The sequence below is a fragment of the Gracilinanus agilis genome, chromosome 3 (assembly GCF_016433145.1).
Source record: "Gracilinanus agilis isolate LMUSP501 chromosome 3, AgileGrace, whole genome shotgun sequence".
Taxonomy (NCBI): domain Eukaryota; kingdom Metazoa; phylum Chordata; class Mammalia; order Didelphimorphia; family Didelphidae; genus Gracilinanus; species Gracilinanus agilis.
The window spans coordinates 438,084,564-438,107,820 of record NC_058132.1 but is presented as its reverse complement, the minus strand read 5'-3'; the positions used below and the strand labels follow the sequence as shown (position 1 = coordinate 438,107,820).

Here is a 23,257-nt window from a genome sequence, read left to right as displayed (position 1 = left end):
AATTCTTCTACTAAAAAAATACAGTTCATATTTTCTGTTTGTTTTTTTTTAAACCCTTACCTTCCATCTTAGAATCAATACTGTGTATTGGTTCTAAGGCAGAAGAGTGATAAGGGCTAAGTAATAGGGTTAAGTGACTTGTCCAGGGTTAAACAGCTAGGAAGTATCTAAGGCCAGAATTGAACCTAGGACATCCCATCTCTAGGTCTGGCTCTTAATCCACTGAGCTACCTTGCTCCCCCAATTTTTCCAGCTATGTTTTTAAGAGAAGCTTCTCCAAAAGGAAGAAATTGACAATGAGCATTAATTCATGAACAAATAGTTTATTTTCATGTGAAGTGAGAGATTTTACTGCTGAATTCCCTTTGTGTGTTTTATTGACTTTCTATATGTTTATAATCCAATTTCTCTTTGCCCTGTTATGAACAAGAAGATTCTGTCTCTTTGTTCATTTTATTACACAAGAATTATATAATATCTTTAGATAAAAGTATAACTGAGCAATTAAAAAGCATGTTAGAGTTCACTAAGTATCTCATATTTCATTTCTGCATAGCTATAGCAGTCACGTTTAGGTCACAGGAGAGAATACTAATTACTTAGTCTAGTGATAGATGAATTATCAAAAACAGAGATGCATTTCTCATTCCTATTTGATTTAAAAATCCTTGTTAACATTTAAAACATTAATAAGCTTGGAATGCATACTTTAACTTTTGAAGAACTCATACTTATTGTGTGAGAATGGAAATTCCCCTATTATTATCACATTTACCGTTTTTTAGGTTGCTATGATGCTAATTTTGAGGACTACTTTGAAAGTTTATGAGATAGGACTTCATTTTCAAAGTATTACTAATTTCATCTCTCACAATTGTACCAATTTTCAGTGGCTGCATGTATCCATCAAGATTTCAAGTACTATGCTTTATTGATGGTAAAACCCAATTATCTCCAAGTACTGGGCTTTCTATTTGAACCTTAGCTAACTCTTCTAAGGGAAAGTGGAAAGGAACTCAAGATAAAGTAGAAATTCTTACTAAATAGAAAGAAAGGATAGCTTCTGTGACCCAATCTGTCTGTCTTTCATAGCAAGTGAGCCATGTGAAATGCAGCAGCACCCAGGAAGTAGACCTGCATTTAGGCTCTAGTGTCTGAAAGAGATATATGTCTGAGTGAGCAATGGAAAGCCTGACTTTGTACTGCAGTCTGTAATCTCTTCATGTACACCTTTCTGTCTCAGAGTATTTTCTTGACATTTATTATTAACAATAAAAGCTGAGAGAAATGAAAGTAGCAGCTGTATTGATTCTGTAAAACTGGAGAGGCACACTTAATCGCTTGATACCTTCACTAGACCAAAATACACAAACTTCTCTAACAACCATATTCTTTACTACTATTAAAAAATAAAAACCCAAGACAGTGTTTTATCTGATGCTACTATATTACAGGTAGAAACACATAGACTACTACTGTTCATTAAAGCAATCTGGAGGAGGAAAACAATAGTATTCATTCCTAGGAGTAAAAAAAATACATCACTGCTTTTCATAGGCACCTATTCAGAGGTACCAAGAAAAATTCTGTGTGGTTGAAGTTTGCATAAAATTTGCATACATTTTTATTTTTAGCAATGGACAATTTTATGATTATGTTAAATTTCTTTGTACAGAAAGGCTGGATGGCAAAATATAACTCAGGAAAATTAACTATCATATCGACCTGGGGAAAAGTGACAACAAATAGAACATAATTAGATATTTCAGAAGGAAGAAAAATGATTAAGAAATCTGATAAAAAATCTGAGGAAAAAGTGACAAAATGTTGCAACAAAGTTAGAGTAGAAACAAAGACATTGATATATTGATGGCTCTGTGATGTCACTGAAATGTCACTACTTCCAATGGTGGTCTTCTTAAATCTTTTCTGTGCCTTCGCTTGGTCATGTGGAAAGCACTACAATTTTAGTCCATTATATATGTGTATATGCATATGTATTTTAGATGTGACTATCTGTATAAAAAGTGCCCTTTTAAAAGTCCCTTAATAAATGCTTTCTTTCTTGTCAAAGGGAAAGAAAGGGCAGCTAAAGTCAACGCCATGTTAGAATATGAACTCATTTGTAAAAAATCTTACAGAACAGGATGATAGAAGAATGTGAGAAGTATCACTACATAAAACAGAAGGAGTGAAGGGAAAAAACAATTTAATGTAAAATTTAGTGAGAGAACCAATTAAGCAGCCATTCCAAAGGCATTTGCAATTGCAAATGGAAGGACAGCTAAAAGAAGAAAAATTAAAAACATCTGAAAAGATTTTCCAAGCATACTTTTTCATCGTCAAAGACAGTAGTAACACCACTAATATTACAATCCTGTATATGCTTGTAGAAATGGCACTAAAGAGAACACATGGATGAGCAGTATCTGCATTAGAAGAAAAGTATTCAGAGAGGAAATCTGAGCAGTGAGGATATTAAGAGAACAATTCACAAATTTTCTGAAGGAAGGAAAAATACAGAAGGGTTATATATGGGGGGGAGGATCTTGGACCTTATTAGTAATATCCCCAAATGGTAAAGAAAAAGATTAGCAATCACTGATCTACATGCTTATTTTCCTAAATATATTTTTAAAGAGAATCAACACGAGTGTTGGGGTAACACTCAATGGGAGTTTGGTTAAAGAACAGGCAAGATTTTGCTATCACATCATTGAAGTAAGTATATAGATATACCACTGTCCTTATTTGTTAAATATTTTAAAAATTTGAATGGATTGGGGCAGAACTAGGCAGACATCCTTAAAGGATCTATTTCAACACATTTTTCAAGTTCATAATCATAGGAAAAATAAATTGGCATGCCAAGTGAGAGAAAAATCTTCTTTTCCCCTCTCCCTCTTCCTCTCCCTTTCTCACTCTCTCTCTTTCCTTTTCCCTCTCCCTCTTCCTCTCTCTGTCTTTCTCTGTCTCTGTCTTTCTCTCTGTGTCTCTGTCTCTCTCTGTCTCTGTCTCTCTGTCTCTGTCTTTGTCTGGCTCTGTCTGTCTGTCTTTCTCACACACACACACACACACACACACACACACACACACACACACAAATCTAATCTAGACTCTGCAAGAGTGAATCTTAAGTGAGCTACTACTAAGATGTATTTCCTAAACTTGGACTTTAAATTTGCTACTGCAACACTAATTTACTCTGTTACCTTTATTTCTCCACTGGGTTCTACATTTGATTCTTTCAATATCTCCTCAGGTAGGAAAAGAGTTTGATACTCACTGCTTTGATGAAAATGCACACACACACAAACATACCTGCACACATGCATCCATTTACACACTTTTTAAAATAATGCATATACAGTACCTGGCATTTGTGCCAAGTTACACAGAAATAAATACAAATTTTAGGTCATAAATATAATTGCTTCAGATAAGAATAAAAGTTGGACTTCATGAAGCTATCTTTTATATTGGTATCCTTATGGAATCGAGAATATTTCCTATGATGTTATTTGTGGAAGATGTGTCTGTAACTTCTTTTATCTGTGGAAAAACTGGTGTACCAAAGCTTTCAGAACTCAACACCATATTGAAGTAACCAGATTATTTGACATTCTATTCTTCTGTGAGCATCATAAACTTTCGTACTGGACATATGTCTTAGAGTTTCAAAGCAACTATCTAGTAATAGGTTTGGAACCGACAGAAGCATTAGGGGACACTGAGTCCAATACTTTCATTTTAAGTGAGGAACCTGAGAAACAGAGATGTTAAGTGACATGTAGAATCACATAGCTCATAAATGGTTGAGGCATCATTTGAATCTAGATCTTCCTGACTCAAGGCCAATGCCTAAACCACAATGAAATGTTGTCATGTATTTTATTTATGATGAAAGCCAAGTCATCACAAATTCCTCAGTCTCCAAGTTTTATGTTCCCTTTGTCAACAAAATGCAAGTGCTTGTGTGTTCTTGATGTGCTTTTTCAACCTGCATTTACTATGGGGAATTTGATTTAGTACATTATTACTTACTAATCAGTCTCAGCCCTTCACATACATTTTGAGGATAATATTCAGTAGGTAACTGTATATATACAAATATATATATATATATATAATATGTGTGTGTTGCATAAAGTCAAACTGTGTGTGTGTGTATTGCATAAAATAAAACTCTGTTTCAGTGTTTTTGGTCTGGATTAATCTTATACATGTAGTTTTATCAGTCTTTGCCATGCCAGATGCCTGAAAAAACTTGTATGTAGCCTTATTTCTTTGTTCAAGATTTTCCAAAAATTCAGAATAGGAATGAAACAAAGCATACAGGTGGCACAATGGATAAATTTGAGTCAGGAAGACCCAAGTTCAAATCCAGCCTCAATTACTAGCTTTGTGACCCTGGGCAAATCACTTAACCTCTATTTGGCTCAGTTTCCTCAACTATAAAATGGGGATAATAATACTATCTACCTCCAAGAGTTGCTATGAGGATCAAATAAGATATTATTTTTAAAATACTAAATACATTGCCTAGTATATAGTAGCCACTATATAAGTGCTTATTCCTTTCCCCTCACCTCAAATAAATACACTTACATATTCCATCATTGTGCATTGTAACAAAGAGAAAGAACAAACTGATATAGTATAAAATTTTTGTACTTTTTTCTTTAAGTATTAAAAATGACTACTTTAATAATTTTTGGGACATTTCTGGATTGTTACAAAGTCCCTAGCTTCTCCTGTCATTAGAAGGAACTTGTTCAAATTCAGCTTTGGATTTCTGGACTCATTAATAAATGATGGCAATGTATAGTGATGCTGGTAAAAGTATAGAATCTCCAGTTTTTCACTTAGTTCAAGATCTACAATGGAAATGTTTTATAAGTGACTAATATCAAGCTAAAGGATTTTGCACTCTGATTTTCATAAGATTTTTCGCTGGCAGCAAATTTTAGATTACAGCTTCAAATTGTGAGCTGTGGTTGTAAAGCTGAATTTGCAAAGGTGTAATTAGGATTTACTACAGTATTTGTAACACAAAATGCCAGCCATGATACAATTAAATGTGATAACTTCCTTTGGAACCCAAAAGATAAAACCTCACCAACAGNTAAAGTCAACGCCATGTTAGAATATGAACTCATTTGTAAAAAATCTTACAGAACAGGATGATAGAAGAATGTGAGAAGTATCACTACATAAAACAGAAGGAGTGAAGGGAAAAAACAATTTAATGTAAAATTTAGTGAGAGAACCAATTAAGCAGCCATTCCAAAGGCATTTGCAATTGCAAATGGAAGGACAGCTAAAAGAAGAAAAATTAAAAACATCTGAAAAGATTTTCCAAGCATACTTTTTCATCGTCAAAGACAGTAGTAACACCACTAATATTACAATCCTGTATATGCTTGTAGAAATGGCACTAAAGAGAACACATGGATGAGCAGTATCTGCATTAGAAGAAAAGTATTCAGAGAGGAAATCTGAGCAGTGAGGATATTAAGAGAACAATTCACAAATTTTCTGAAGGAAGGAAAAATACAGAAGGGTTATATATGGGGGGAGGATCTTGGACCTTATTAGTAATATCCCCAAATGGTAAAGAAAAAGATTAGCAATCACTGATCTACATGCTTATTTTCCTAAATATATTTTTAAAGAGAATCAACACGAGTGTTGGGGTAACACTCAATGGGAGTTTGGTTAAAGAACAGGCAAGATTTTGCTATCACATCATTGAAGTAAGTATATAGATATACCACTGTCCTTATTTGTTAAATATTTTAAAAATTTGAATGGATTGGGGCAGAACTAGGCAGACATCCTTAAAGGATCTATTTCAACACATTTTTCAAGTTCATAATCATAGGAAAAATAAATTGGCATGCCAAGTGAGAGAAAAATCTTCTTTTCCCCTCTCCCTCTTCCTCTCCCTTTCTCACTCTCTCTCTTTCCTTTTCCCTCTCCCTCTTCCTCTCTCTGTCTTTCTCTGTCTCTGTCTTTCTCTCTGTGTCTCTGTCTCTCTCTGTCTCTGTCTCTCTGTCTCTGTCTTTGTCTGGCTCTGTCTGTCTGTCTTTTTCACACACACACACACACACACACACACACACACACACACACACACACACACACAAATCTAATCTAGACTCTGCAAGAGTGAATCTTAAGTGAGCTACTACTAAGATGTATTTCCTAAACTTGGACTTTAAATTTGCTACTGCAACACTAATTTACTCTGTTACCTTTATTTCTCCACTGGGTTCTACATTTGATTCTTTCAATATCTCCTCAGGTAGGAAAGAGTTTGATACTCACTGCTTTGATGAAAATGCACACACACACAAACATACCTGCACACATGCATCCATTTACACACTTTTTAAAATAATGCATATACAGTACCTGGCATTTGTGCCAAGTTACACAGAAATAAATACAAATTTTAGGTCATAAATATAATTGCTTCAGATAAGAATAAAAGTTGGACTTCATGAAGCTATCTTTTATATTGGTATCCTTATGGAATCGAGAATATTTCCTATGATGTTATTTGTGGAAGATGTGTCTGTAACTTCTTTTATCTGTGGAAAAACTGGTGTACCAAAGCTTTCAGAACTCAACACCATATTGAAGTAACCAGATTATTTGACATTCTATTCTTCTGTGAGCATCATAAACTTTCGTACTGGACATGTGTCTTAGAGTTTCAAAGCAACTATCTAGTAATAGGTTTGGAACCGACAGAAGCATTAGGGGACACTGAGTCCAATACTTTCATTTTAAGTGAGGAACCTGAGAAACAGAGATGTTAAGTGACATGTAGAATCACATAGCTCATAAATGGTTGAGGCATCATTTGAATCTAGATCTTCCTGACTCAAGGCCAATGCCTAAACCACAATGAAATGTTGTCATGTATTTTATTTATGATGAAAGCCAAGTCATCACAAATTCCTCAGTCTCCAAGTTTTATGTTCCCTTTGTCAACAAAATGCAAGTGCTTGTGTGTTCTTGATGTGCTTTTTCTACCTGCATTTACTATGGGGAATTTGATTTAGTACATTATTACTTACTAATCAGTCTCAGCCCTTCACATACATTTTGAGGATAATATTCAGTAGGTAACTGTATATATACAAATATATATATATATATATAATATGTGTGTGTGCATAAAGTCAAACTGTGTGTGTGTGTATTGCATAAAATAAAACTCTGTTTCAGTGTTTTTGGTCTGGATTAATCTTATACATGTAGTTTTATCAGTCTTTGCCATGCCAGATGCCTGAAAAAACTTGTATGTAGCCTTATTTCTTTGTTCAAGATTTTCCAAAAATTCAGAATAGGAATGAAACAAAGCATACAGGTGGCACAATGGATAAATTTGAGTCAGGAAGACCCAAGTTCAAATCCAGCCTCAATTACTAGCTTTGTGACCCTGGGCAAATCACTTAACCTCTATTTGGCTCAGTTTCCTCAACTATAAAATGGGGATAATAATACTATCTACCTCCAAGAGTTGCTATGAGGATCAAATAAGATATTATTTTTAAAATACTAAATACATTGCCTAGTATATAGTAGCCACTATATAAGTGCTTATTCCTTTCTCCTCACCTCAAATAAATACACTTACATATTCCATCATTGTGCATTGTAACAAAGAGAAAGAACAAACTGATATAGTATAAAATTTTTGTACTTTTTTCTTTAAGTATTAAAAATGACTACTTTAATAATTTTTGGGACATTTCTGGATTGTTACAAAGTCCCTAGCTTCTCCTGTCATTAGAAGGAACTTGTTCAAATTCAGCTTTGGATTTCTGGACTCATTAATAAATGATGGCAATGTATAGTGATGCTGGTAAAAGTATAGAATCTCCAGTTTTTCACTTAGTTCAAGATCTACAATGGAAATGTTTTATAAGTGACTAATATCAAGCTAAAGGATTTTGCACTCTGATTTTCATAAGATTTTTCGCTGGCAGCAAATTTTAGATTACAGCTTCAAATTGTGAGCTGTGGTTGTAAAGCTGAATTTGCAAAGGTGTAATTAGGATTTACTACAGTATTTGTAACACAAAATGCCAGCCATGATACAATTAAATGTGATAACTTCCTTTGGAACCCAAAAGATAAAACCTCACCAACAGAATAGCTCTTGATAACAGATAGTATTATAGGGAAGTGTACAGACCTCCATCAAGTTAAGGATCGATAGGGCCTGGGCAACTGTGTGAAAGTAAAAGACACAGGGTATCAGCTCATGAAATAACCCTCTATGCTGGAGGTATATTAAATGATCACAGCTAATGCAAAAGCAACCTTGGTGTAAAAGATAAAAAAGGGTAAAGTTCTCACAAATGATCACTTATCACTCCATTCCAAAATGCATACAGCATTCATTATAGATTAAAATGCCACTCAAATTTCAGCATTTAGAGGGGGTTTGAAATGGCTAAACCTTTAACAGGAAAGAATAGTGTTTCATATTTATACAACTAGTGTCTAATGAAACATTATACCCAGTGTGCAAAGGGGAAAACTTTATTTTGTAATGAACCTAAATGAAGTCTTAAAAAAAAACACCACGTAATATAGTCTTAGTATTTCAATGAGCCTCTCATTACTTGTGTCAATAATCCTAGGTAAACTACTGTTGAACTTCACAGCATTGATCTAGCAGCATGAATAACATTAATCCACGGGGTGCTTTTGATGAATTGTAGATCAAAAAGCAAAGCCAAAAATGACTACATACAAAGTGCTTAGAGAAGTATTTATTAGAAATATGTCAACTGCCAAACTACCTAAAGGTAACTTGGCTATTTAGGGAATCATGCTGCTGGCCAGCTTGCAAACACTAGAAAAACATATACATTTTCTCCACTTGAATTACTTACTAAAAAAATATAGATGGCATACTTTTCACAAAGCTATATTGTATTCCTGTCAGTTCCCTTTTAACTCTATATTTCTGTAGCATATTGCTTTCACAGCACTGTGACATGCTACATAACATGCCCCTAAAACCTTAGTGACTAGCTATTAAGTAAAGGGGACATTTAAAAGTTATGGGTAGAACTAACTCATTGTGCTCTACTGATGCCAGTATTCTAGTTCCCCATTCCATAGATTAGTTTTGTTCTTGAGACGTTGAAATGGTGTACTGATACCATTCTTTTAGTGGAGGTGAAAAGTTGGGAGTTTAGACCATATAGACCTGGTCCTATTAGATGGAATTAAAAAATAAAAATACAAGAGGGTCAAAGAAATGAGGATTTGCACATTCTGGAAGTTCTGATGCTTACTGGAACAAAACCAATATGTAAAGAACCTGTCCATATCAAGTAAAAATTATGATTTTTGAAAGAATCTTTTAATTCAAAATGAGCCCTGCCTTGTAGAAGACCTACACTCAGTGGTAAGTCATAGAATCACAAGATCATAGAATGTTATAGATAGAAAAAGCCTTCATTTTTGCTGAGGAAATTGAGTCCCAGGCAGGTAAAGTGACTTGTTCTTAGGTGAATACAATAGAATTTGAACCTTGTGGACTGATAAGTTCAGAATTCTCTTCACTAAAATACACCACCAAGGGAAAAAAACAAAAAACCTCACCCACATGCAATGTAATTCCCCAGAAGGTGAAGGTAGGATGGACAAAATATTTCTGAACATTTTGGGGATTCAGTGTATCTTTATAGGTACAATGATGTAGAGGACAATCCCTGAGAATGTCACCACACTGTTACTGGTTTCTGGGTAAGATGTAAGAAAGATAAAAGGATCTCTTCACTTTAGCATTTGCCTGGGGGGTTATAAAGCTCCTACATTTCCTGCAATATTGCCTGAGACAGAGCGGGGAGAATAGATTTTCAATTCACATTTGGAAGAGTTTCTAACCCAACATTAATGAGAAATTAAAGCATTTCTTATTGATTATGTATGCCTCTGTAATCACTGCATCAATAACTGCATCAATAATATAATTCCTCTGGAAACCACTTACATAAAAAAGAATAAACATGAAAAAATGGCCACACAGAATCCGCTGGAAATACAATTTTCATGATGCTTAACTAGAACTATATGCTCTTATATTTAGAATACAAAGATATAGAGCAAAGTGACTCATTAATCCAACTAATGAAATTAAAACAAACTATTTCTTTGAAAGAATGCTTTACTGAAAAAATTCTTGCTTCTTTGATTTTTTCTTTTAATTTGGATAACAATTAAGTTGGACTTTAAATAAAATATACATAATTTATAAGTCCACATCTTCATAATAATTCTAAAAGGGTACTCACCATGTACAATCAGGACATATTCTGCACTGCTTTGGCCAATAGTGTTTGTTGCTTCACATCGATATGTACCATTATCCGTTTTGTTTAGGAAAATAATATTTAGCTCCCTACCACTCACAACCATTCGGTCTGGATCTGGTAATTCTCCACCATCCTTTGTCCACAAAACTGGTTCTGGCCTATTGAATATAAACACGTATACAGATATGTTAGAATGAAGAAAAATTAGGGTGTTTTTAAAGTATTTTTAAAAATTAATTGATTGATTTAGAATATTTTTCCATGGTTACATGATTCATGTTCTCTCCCTTCCATCTTTCCTCCCCTCTCCCAGAGCTGACAAGTAATTTCACTGGGTTATAAAAAATTAGTTTTAATTACATACACATACACTTTTGCACATAGATAATAGATTTTGCATAACCAATACTAGTTGTTTTTGTTTTTTGCTTACCAGTCTAAACTTCTTTTGGAGTCACTCTGAATCCCCTGAAAACTGACTTTCTTTAAGGCAACACTAGTTGATAAAGGGTATAAAAAACCTATCATACATGACTCCCATTTGTGAGGTTGCTAGTGGTTCAGAGAATTATTAAAGATAAAAATGAATCTGGAACTGTATGCTCTCTATTCATATTAAACTAAGCATGTCCAAAACATAGTTTATTACATTTCTCCCCAAATCCTCTCATTTTCCAAAATTCTCTCATACTGTCAAGTCATGCTCCCAGACTCTTTTGCTCAAAACCAAAGTGTCATTTCCAACTCCTAACTAATGAATCCCATATAGGTGATCTATTGTCATCTTATTATTTCTCACTTTACTACATAGATGCTGCCTTTTGTCCTTAGTCACAATCAACATTCTGGTGAAGGTTCTCACTATTCCATTATTGGAATACAATGACCTTCTGCTTTATCTCCTTTCCTCAAGTTTCTCCCAACTTCATCTCCTCCTATTCAGCTACCAAAGTTATCTTCCTAAAAGATAAATCTGACCCTATCATCCCATTATTCCATCAACTACAATGGCTCTCAATTACCTCCAGGATCAAATATAAAATGGGTTTTTCAAACCCCTTGCAGCCTTGCACTTCCTATCTTCTCAGTCTTCTTACACTTTCCCCTCTTCCATGTACACTATGATCTAAAAATTCTGGCCTTACTATTCCTCAAATATGTACCCCTTCCAACCTTTTCACTGGGTTTTCAATATACCTATAAAAGTTGCTTTCCTAGTTTGTTCTGTTTCACTTTCCTGGCTTACTTCAGGTCTCAGATAAAATTCTACCTTCTTCAATAAGCCTTTCCATGTCCCCCTCAATGCTAGAGCCTTCCTTCTGAGATAGCCTTCCATTCATTATTTTTATATTATACATACATGGCTGTTTGCATTTTATCTCTCCTATTAAAATGTGAGTAGCTGGAAGGCAAAGACTATTTTACATCGCTTTATATTCCTAGCATTTAGCAAAATACCTGGCATGAAGTAAGCATTTAGTAAATGCTAGTTGACTTGGATTAATTAATTAACTAGAAGAAATAAAGCAAAAATCAATGTTTATCTAATTCTACTTTACCAAGTTTAAACTGTCATAAGGTAATGAATTTGTTGCAAAGAGAAGCCCTGTTATTATTCTATGTCCTGTAGAATATAATGCTCCTTGGAGGTTATCTTTATACATGACTTGTTATTTAGTAAGAAAGTTTCAAATTTATATATTACAAAAACTTATGGAGGGCTTAATTAGGCTTAATGTGTATATATACACATTTGTATATACATGAATACCTTCATGGGACAAAGGGATATATTTGTAAGTGTATACAACTTATTAATAAAGAATATACATGAATAAATACATATATTCATATATTACCTATTACACAATATTCTATTGAGTGTTTGTATAAACATGTATTTATATGATATATATTATCATCAATCACATATATTACATAGAATGCCTTTCTCAAAGTTAAAGAAAAATGTTTTTCTGACAAGATTGTAGACTGAGAAACCAAATGAAAGTAGGAATTAGAGCCAAATGGAGGGCTGGAAACATGATTAGATATTAGAAAATGTGATTAAATAAGTTAGAGTAAAACTAGGGGAAAGGAAGTATGTGGAAAAGGAAATGGGAGAAAATGGAACAAAGTATGCACATTTTTATCATTATTACTAAGCAGTGTCTGAATAAATAGACATATGGCAAAATCCTAAATGAAGGCATTCATTGTACAGAAAGCAAAGTTTGGGGAAAGCTCTTTAAGATAATCCCATTGTGCAAATAACTCATATTCATTTTATTTAGAGTCAGAGTCTCAAACCATTAATACTTCTAAGCCAATCTCATATCCCTTATTTAATAATTGCCATTTACATTTTAAAACTTAAAGACTGCAACACTGAACAGTTCATAGAGTAAAAATCCTTAAAAATCATAGTTCTACAAAAATGTCTGAAACTAGAAAAGACCTTAGGGATCATTTAGTACAAGAACATTATTTAAATATATGCATATGCCCATATATGCTGCCATAAATACATTTGAAAAATTATTTGAATTTGAAAAGAATTTGAATATGTCTATATATGTATTCGTATATAGACAAATAGATATAATCAGAATTATTATAAGACAGCATCAAACCACAATTGATTTCTTGGGTTCTTCACAAACTAAAGCCACCTCCCAATATTTCTTGCATCTATAGCAACCAATATACAGTTTAGTTTAAGTTGGATATTGAGTGTTTTCCAACTTTAACACATTTTTTGTATGATCGCATTAGATTTTGGTATCTATATCTTCAGCTCCTAGCACAGTGACTGACACTTGGTAGTCACTTTATAAAAGCTTGTTGATTGATTAAAACAACCTTAATTTCATAGTGGCTGTTAAGTGGGCTGCAGCAGACTTCCATCAATGATTTGCACATGAAAAATGGTGAGGCAGGCTATCACTAAGGACAAGCATGACCAGAAGAGCTGGTGGGTCAGTCATGTAGAAAAAGTGAAGAATAACAGATTTAAAGTCTGAATGCTGCACTGCTATTCATGAAATATTAAAAGAACCCCAGAGGAAGGCATCCATCACATTTGGTAAGGTACTCCATGGAGACTTTGGAGACATGGAGACTAGTTATAACATATGAGAAAGTGGGCATAGTTTGCCATCTTACGCAGGTGAAGGGAGTAGTTATTAATGAGCTACATCAGTAGTGGAGGGATAGAAAATAATTTCCTCCTATTTTTATTGATAAGGAGACTGAAGCTCAGAAAAGTTGCATAGTTTGCCCAATACATAGTAACAGAGCTGACACTTAAATGCAGACCTGTACTGTTGCTTTCCCCGTTATATCATAATGCATCTAAAATGAAGATTCTGGTTGACTTTCCATATGTAATTTTTGTAAAAGTCCATTCTCTTCCTGTTTAAAAAAGTGTGCATGTGTGTGTACATGTGTAAACATGTGCTTATTGTCCATGCATGTGCCTCTTTTCTCTTGGGTAAAAATAGCATAGAACTGAAGAAAATAATCACAGGAATTCCATAGTAAAAATCAATGTTCAAGCTAACCAGAGCAGAACTTTTCATTGTTCTCTTTATGACAAAATCTTCAAGGTAACAAAGGTTATTAACCCTGGGAAATGCAATTAGATTGGAATTGGGGTTATAGTTTAAACATAAAGAATAAAGTACATGTATTTCAACCTAGTGCTTAAAATGCTTAAGCCTCAATTTTTTTGTACAGAAATGTGAAATGATCTACCAGGTTGTGATACGATTTGTGTTTAGCCCTAGAGGGCCCTAAGGCATTCTCTAATTGGAACCCAAGAATGATCAAGTTCCTTCTTGCAAATGAATAACAATCTTCCCTGCTGTTAATATGGCCAAAACCTATCATTTAAAGAGTAGCTTCTTTTTTGAGAAGGCTTAAGACAGAATAGCAGCCAGGCACCAGGAATAAGTAGAAAATGAACAAGTTATTAGGTAGGTATTAGATGAAAATTAATAAGATTCTAAAGTTAATAAATTAGCACAGTTATTCCAGAAAACTCATTATAAGCCCATATAACTGAAAAAGTAGAATACTCCAAAGGAAAAAAAACTAATTTCCCTACCACTACTACCACCACCACTACCATTATTAAAAATGTATTTTCTCTCTCATTCTACCTGATATTGCATTTTTTGGAAGTTTTTGATGCATACACATTAACTCACACACATACACACATAAACACACACACACACACACACACACACACACACACACACACACCATCTTTATATTATTTAAGCCTTTGGTAGAAGCTAGATTGAATGTTAGTTGACTTAGACCATGAATTTCTTTATTCTATTTATTACTTAGGGCTTCATATATGATTTTCATTCTCCTATGTTTTAAACATGTGGTCTCTAAACTTTTTGACTATAAATCCTTATCAGTTAAAATTAAATATGTTCTCTAATATATGCATATTTACTGTTATAAATTCAATGAACATATTATAATAATAATAGTTGTATATGTTACATACATTATGAAACTTACAGAAAGCAGCATGGCACATAGCACCACAGAGGATTGGCCTATGAGGCCAGAAAATTTAACTACAAGTCTTTCTTCAGCTACATATTAGCTGTATGACTCTAGGCAAGCAACTTATATGTTCAATATTTTAAATGGCTAATAACAGTAATTTGCAGAGAAGGTGACAACCTGCATTAGTAGAGGTATTTTATTCATACTTCATAGAGTATGAAAGATACTCTAGTCCTATAAAACTTATACAAAAATGATATTTAAAAAAGAATAAGATAAAGTAGAGAATTTATTTGATCTTGGAGTACATAGAGAAATGCTAGATTTTACTGAGAAGGAGAGAGTGATATTTTTGCTTTAGGAAAATCATTTTAGCAGCTATGTGAAATATAGAGAAAAGATTTGAGACCAATTTGAAGTCTATTTCTAATAGTCCAGGCAAGATGTGAGGATAACCTTCTCTAGAATGGTGGATGAGTGGAAAGGGAAGGGGTCAGATGGAAGAGGTGTGGATAGAGAAGGAAAAAAGTGCAACTGACTGGATATAAGGGGTGAAAGAAAATGAGAAGTCAATGACAACACTAATTTTCTGAACTTCAGTGACTGGAAGAATGGTGGTACCCTAAACAGTAATATAGGAGCTTGTAAGATGGGTAGATTTGGGGAGAAAAATACTGTGATAGCATATGCATATTTTTGCGTATCATGTATTATTCATTCTGTGTAATTCACTCTGTTCAATCCAAAATAAAAAAGAAGAAAGACAGGGACCTTTTTTACCAGTCCCACCACAGAGTGGGCCTTTGAAAGGTGACTGAATATGACCATGAGATGACTGGGAAAGGGATAAGCATGTGTTTTGTTCTTTCCTTCCACAAGAATTTCCCTAATAGTAACTAGGTAACAATTAGGATATAAATGTGTGAGAAGTTGTTCTCTGTCTCAAAATTTAGGAAATGGGAGTTTGAATAGCAGGGAGATAGCATCTATTACCTGCTAGTTGCTGTAATAAGTGCTATTGATACAAAAAGAGGCAAAAGATAGCCCCTGACTCAAGGAGTTTACAAAATAATGGGGAAGATAACATGCAAATATATATATATATATGCATATATGTATATATATTATAGATAAATTAATAAAGTAGGGTGTAAATGTTTAAGATTAGGTACTATTAGGAGGCTTATCAAGCAAGGCTGGAGAATTCTAAATGGAATGGGGAAGCAGGAAGTGGCTTTCTCTCCTGGGATGGACTCCATGTTGGCTGAGTGCAAGTTGCTGCTGACCAACTGACTCAGTGGGAGACCTCAGACAAAGTGGAGTTTGTATCCTGGTATCCTGAAGAAATAATAATCTGCCTGTGGGAAGTTAGGTTGAGAATGTCAAACCTGACCTGGGCTGCTGGTCATCTCAGGCTGTTTTAACTCCCTAACCTTACCCATTCAAGGATTACTGGCTGAGGACATGGGAGAGCTGTATCATCGCTGGATTTGGACAGGACTCGGCAGTGAGGATCCCGCTTCCTTCCCTGAAGTCCAGCTGTGCCTTGATATTGCCTTTAGCTTAGTGTAGATAAGTTCCTTCCCTAACCCAGAGACTTGCCCATAGGTTGTTAGAATAGACATCCCTTTCCCTTCCTTCAAACCCAAAGTTTATCTAATTAAACCTGTCTTTATAAATCTTTGGTCCCAGTCTACTCACTTGATAGTTTCACAGACTCCCAGGCTAGGTGGATCAATGGTGGCAGTCGGTCTCAACTGCCAATCCATAATCTCCCATTTTTTGTTCTTTGGAGGGGTTTGTGTTTTCCTAGTTTGTTAGTCCAGTCTGTTATCCTTGTCTAGTCAGTCCTCCTTCTCCTCTTTCTCTAAACCCAGTAATATTTAATTTTCCCACAAGTGTTTCCCCATAAATACACACACACACACACACACACACACACACACACACACACACACACATGCACACAGAGCAAACTGTATACAAGATAAGTAGGAAATAATTAACAGAGGGAGGCCCTGGAATTAAGAGGAGCTGAGGGAAAGTTCCCTTTAAAAGGTGAAATTTTATTGGAGACTTAAAGAAAGCCAAAGTAGCCAGCAGTTGAAACAGAGGAAAGAGAGTATTCCAGGTATGAGGACAGCCAGAAAAAATTCCTGGAGCCAAGACAGAGACTGTCCTTTTTTAGAATAGTCAGGAGGCCAGTGCCACTGGATTAAAGAGTTCATGTTGGGGAGTAAGGTAAAATGAAAAGGTAGGAAAGGGTTGGGTAACAAAAAACTCTGAATGCCAGAGAACTTTAGGAAAAATCACTTTAATGGCTGATTAGAGGAGAGATTGGAGTGGAGTGTCTAACCTGAGTTAGACAGACCCACCAGTTGGTTACAGGTATGAAGTGTTGAGGGGCTGAACTAGAGAGGTGGCAGTGTCAGTGGAAAGAAAATGGCATATTTGAGAGACATTGCAAAGGTTAACTTGACAGATTTCAGCAATAGATTGGATTATGGAAGGATGAGAGACAGTGAGTAATCCCAGATTTCCAATTTAAAGGACTAAGAAGATGGAGGTGACCTCTAGAGTAGTAGTTTAGTAGGTTTTGATTTTCAAAAAGATGGATCTAATCTTAGCCTGAGGACAAGCTTTGGTTATCTCAGTGTGTTGATTTTGACTAAAAAATTATTCATCCCTCTTTTCAGGGAAGGATATAGTCATAAACTCAAGCCAAATAAACTAAAGGTCCAAAAGAGGAATCCCCACACTCAGTAAGGAACAAGTCTAGCAGAAATGTCACCACACCCAGAAAAGACTGGTCATAGAAAATATATTATTCGGATTTTACACTATGATAAGTATATATGTCCTAGTTTCAGCCAATGTGCTTATTACCATCATGTTTTCCTAACTCTATACTCTTGGGCATCATAGGAAAAACTACCAATATCTGGGATACATAGTTTTTGAAGTTCCCTAATGAAGTTCCTTAATCTCAGCAGAATGACAGACACTGTGGTTCTGTTTAACAACTCTGTTGTGTCAGTTGTTGATTGGGTCAACTCCATCAAATCTGTTCAAAGTATAAATAAAAAAACTCAAAGTAGCAAACTGGGACTCAATATGTCAAAACACCGAAAATCCATATTTATTGTTCAGAAGCCATGAGAAAATCGAAGTTAATGGTGTCAGAGAACATTTCAGGAATGATGACTGCCCTAAACAGTGGATCTAAAAAAATTCCCATTTCTGTGACTCTGTAGTGTCTGAGGAATAGAAAGATCATTTGAGGATGAAACTTAGTGCAAAGACTGGTATGTTCTCACTGAATGAGTATGAGTTGTGGGCTATGATTGGGGAATGCAAAAAGTTGGACTCAACAATTTCTGACCCTTTCAAAAGATATTTCAGAAGATAAATGGAAAACTTCCAAAATCATTTAAAAGAACTATTATTCAATGGCATCACCACAGAGTCTAGAAGGCCATATGCTTTACCCTTTTTTCTTGGTACTAAAAAATAATTGAAATATCCAGCCTGTCCAAATAATGAATAAAAGAATTGAGGTGGAACAGTATAACATACTGAAATCCAAGATACTTTGGAGTATTTACTGGGTAGTAAGCAGTTTTAGTATTGAGTTTACGTATAGTAGTAGATACTAACAGATCTGAAGCCAGAAGATAAGTTCTTGACTTTGAAGTGGACTTGCATTAAGAAGATCAAAAATTTTAACATATAGACAGAAAACAGCACACTGTTTCTGATGAATGCCAAATCATATACTACTTACCAGAAATGAGTAGCAAACTATGACTACGGATTCAGTGAATATCAGTCAATTAAGAATACTTTGTATGCAAATCCTCTGACTCATCAGCCATGAGTCCAAAAATATAATACTACCTGTAGACAATTAAATGGAAATGTAGCTGAAATTTGGAATTTCTATTTACCTTTTGTGCCATCAGAGGAAGTGAACTTTTTTAATATTTACCTAATTCCCTTTTCCTTAGTTACCCTTTTGAAGTGAGTATGTACTCTGGCCTCATTCTCTTATAGAAAGTCTAGCTGCACCTCCTCAGAGATTTAGAGATATGCCTAGGGTCTGGGGTAATGTTTTTATTGATTTAATCTCCTTTTGAATATCTCTGTAGCAAATAAAAACTCCTCTATTTACTATGTGGTTGGCCAGATGGAATCAATTAGAGAACGTTTACCACATGCTCCAAAATTTCTCCAAGGCATTTCCATTTTATGTCTTCATGGCTCTACCATGTGGAGAAGTCCATTGATGGAACTCTGTATAATTTCAGAGACTGGGCTCATTGGCCAGTTCCCCCATTGTACTTGGATGACTTGTGGCAGGAATAATTTCATGAATAATATGTGCAAGAAGTGATATAAGTCATGAAGTGAGAGATCTCTTGAAGACTTAAACTTTGTTCTCTAGAAGTTATCTTACTGTGAAGACAATTGGCAGGAGTTGGAGCAATTTAGTGCAGTACTGCATCTGTTTTTAGCTGAACAAAGTCATATCAAGAAGCAGTGCATTCTCCCTAAAATATTTCACTGTCAGCACTATAGGATGATTTTGGACTCGGGTCAAGAAATAAAATATGAGACACTAATGAATAGATTTTGCTGACCCCAAATTGCAGCATATAATAACTATAGAAGAAGCTAATATTTTATGCAGCATTATATGCCAGACGCTATGATTGTGCTAAGTGCTTTATAATTGTCATCACATTTAATCCTCACAACCCTAGGAGGTAGGTGCTGTTATTATGCCCATCTTACAGATGAGGAAACTCAGGCAAATAGGCTAAATGAATTACTCATGGTTACACAGTATCTGAGGCTGGATTTGAATTCAGGTCTTCTTGACTCTAGTTCCAGCACTTTAAACAAATGACATTTAAATTGAAGTATGGACTTGTGCCCAACCTGTTCCCAGGAAAATACTACTAAATCCTGCAGCAAACTTGGAGAATATAAACATTGGCAAATGCAGGGACTCTCATATACAGTTTTTTTTAAATAAGCAACTCCTTCTTAAAACTTGCAATTTCAGTATGCACAAGCTTCCCCAATCAGGAAGCATAAACCTTTTCAGCTGCTAAAGAAAGGTACTTCTTTGTAAATGGCTTCCTTGTCAGGATCCACTTTGACCAAGGTATAGATTTGGAGGTATTTAAGGAGGTTTTGGCTTTGTCAGAAATACAGAAGTCCAGATTCAAAGGTTACCACCCTTAGAGAAATTACTGTTTGAATGCTTTAGTGGCACACTATTGAAAATTCTGGCATATTTGAAGAAAAGAACTTTCTTACTGCATTTATGCCCAAATGGAGTCACAGGCTTTATGCTGTATCCTCTGGTGTTCCAGTGAGAGCCATCTTTACCTATCAATTTATGCTTTAGAGGTTCAGAAGATGAACAAGACCTAGAGACCCACAACCAGTTTTTCTCTTGGCTAAAAGATCAGAAAAAAGAGAGTTGTTGCCCAGCAGCTACAGGTCAGAGATGCTCTGATAGAATAAGTAACAGTATGGTGCTTGAGTTCCTTGACAAGATCTTCAGCATAGTGATAGAGTTCTGTGAAGAAATCTTGGTGTGCAGGAACACAAGAAATAGCAGATTGACTAAAAGCCATTCCTTATCAAGTTGCTGAAAGACTGGGCATCCTGCCAGTTTACAAGAGAGCCACAGAGAACAGTCAGGACCCTACAAAGACAATACATTGCATCTATCTATTGCCTATTGGGAAGTTAGTTAGACACCCTCAGGAGAAAAAGGAAAAAGAATAATGGAGAGTCAGCCAAGTAGATTTTGAGAAGAACCCTTTGACTAATGGCAGAGAGAACATCAGAACTCAATGTAAGCTCAAATGATGATTACCAAGATGAAAAAAAAAGTCACCAGTAACCTTCTAGAAAGTCAGAAAGATCAACTGAGTCTGTCTCAGTTCCTGGAAAAATGACCGTTTAATTTAACTGTTAGAGAGCAATGGGGCTAAACACAAAGGCTTTCCCTACCTTGCCTAGTATTTCAGTTGAGTAGTCATCTAGGGAACAGAGAAAACTCAGAGACCTTTGAGAGACTTATCAGCTGTGTAACCCTGGCCAAGTCACTTAATTTCTGTTTGCCTCAGTTTCTTCATCTATAAAAAGGGAGTAATAATAACACCTGTCCCAGGGTTGTTGTGAGGATCAAGCGAGATAATAATATGAATAGCTTAGCATAATGTCTCCTAGCACAGGCTATATAAATATTAGCTACTGTTGTTTTTGTAAATTCTAGATAGACAATATAAGTCATAAGGCCTCAGGATGCAAAAAGGAAGCCTCTTTCTTGCCAAACATTCCAGTTTTAAAGACATTTTGTGATTGTGAGCTTTCATAGAGCCTAAAGCCAGAAACAGTGAATTTGAGCTAACTACAAGCTTGGGATTGAGGCTACACAATAGTTCTGAGACTTCTGAAAGGGAATTTGAGCGATTGCTGAACTCAGAAGGTCATGGCAGGAGTACTAGGCCTCTTAGGCAAAGGGCCAAGCACATAAAAAGAAGTGGTTGCAGCCAGACTTTACTGATTGCAATTGGATAATGTGCACTTCGTGTGTAATTGCGACTAGCAATATGATATGTTGAACATGCATATATTTGCTATGAATGGTTAGAGTAAGTATCATATGCGTATGTGCATTTTTGCATCAATTAATAAATCAATCAAATATTCATTAAGTACTTACTCTGTGACACCACATTGTATTATACATTGAGGATCAAAGTACAAATAATAAAGCAATCCATTTTCCTGTGTATGTTTGTATAAATTACAGATAAAATGCAATGGAAATTATATGTAAAGCTATTACTGTACATTGCTGTATTTGCAAGAGAAAATAAGGGACATGAATTCAATGCAAAATAATTTTACAACATGATTAAAAGATGATTTTCAAAAAAAAATTCCCCATCTCCTTTCCTCTCTATGTTCTTTCATTTTTTAAAACTGTCTTAGGTTCAGAAGAAGCTGGTCCAGACTGCTCTGTCAGCAGGCAGTTTCCCCAAAGGGCTGCAAGTATCCTGTACCCTCAAACAAATATCAGCTCAGGAGAACTGAAAGGGAGATGGAGATAAGAAAGGAGAGGGAGAGAGGCAAGTGGAGAGAGTGAGTATTGACTCATTCACTATTTCCTTAATCTCAGCAGTGGCTAGCAGCAGGATAATGCTTGCTGCTTTTGTGATTGAACTGACAAAGACAAAGCACATAAAACTTTGTGGTGGAAAAAAGTATTTCCTAAAGCTGTGAAGGAAGCTGATATATGTTCTTAAAGCCTCTAAGGAGCCTCTGTTGGCATTCATGGATGTTGCTTCAAAGCAAGAGGGGGAAAAAGGTTGTAGGGGATTGATTATTTGGGGAGTTAGATAATTATTTTTTTATTATTGATTTTCTTGTCAAATGTGAAAGGGAACAAGTATGTGAGTAAATATAATATTTTAAACAGCCTCCATTTCTTGTGCATGACGTGTACTGACAGCCATTGATACATAAAACCATCATCTAACTTCTTTTACTGCTCACCTAAATGTGATTAATTTTCATTTGACTCATTATATTTTAAAAAGAAATCCCTAGGTAGTATCTGAATTGAAGAATCATTTTTCTCTAATATCTATAAGCTTTATTTTGAAAATATACACTTAGCACAATATGTCATAGAATCTAAGTGATGATAATATTGATTTGATTTATATATTGGGATATCTCCATACACATTTGATTACTGGGATAAAAACAAAACTTCTATTACTGTATATTTATTTATCTGGCTGAATTCGTATCAACATGTTGGGGATGGTAGAGGGGGATAGAGATCCTTCCTTTTCTCTTCGTGTAGGTATGACCCTATTCCAAATCACTTTTCCTCATAGTCAGAACTTTGTTTTAAAATCTGAAACACAAAAATGACTGAAGCCAAGAGAGAATTTAAAAGTAAATAAAATGTCAGTAGTTTTCTTCCTTAGTAGCCTGGGTTACTTGCTTACAGGTTTGTAATAATCTGGTCAAATAATCTGGATCCAATAATATTCACTTTTTCTTTTCTAGTAAACAACTCTTCAGTTAAATATATGTCTTGAAACTCCAGCCAGTTTGTATTGACAAAATGCAAATTTGATTTTTAAAACCTCAGTATTTTAAGTCTGTGGAGAGAAGTTTCAGTTATGATGAGGTCATAAATCAGCATACAAAAGGTTACAAAACGTTAATTAAAAAGAGGAAATGGAGAAAACAAAATGGAAGCACCTAATCTAGGTGGTTTTTCAAAGAGTTTAATCACAAAGGAATAAAGAAATCTAAAATATTTGGTAGTGGCA

The 23,257-nt window shown here is 34.9% G+C and overlaps 1 protein-coding gene across 1 annotated transcript in view; it reads right to left on the bottom strand.

Annotated features, from left to right (window-relative positions):
* Positions 1 to 23,257, bottom strand: part of CADM2 (cell adhesion molecule 2) — a gene marked incomplete at its 5' end in the record, with an annotated part of 414,789 nt that overhangs the window by 114,769 nt on the left and 276,763 nt on the right. Inside the window, one exon of the mRNA XM_044669250.1 lies at positions 10,329 to 10,507. Within this exon, the coding sequence (XP_044525185.1) occupies positions 10,329 to 10,507 (179 nt within the window). The remainder of the gene's footprint in view (positions 1 to 10,328; positions 10,508 to 23,257) is intronic.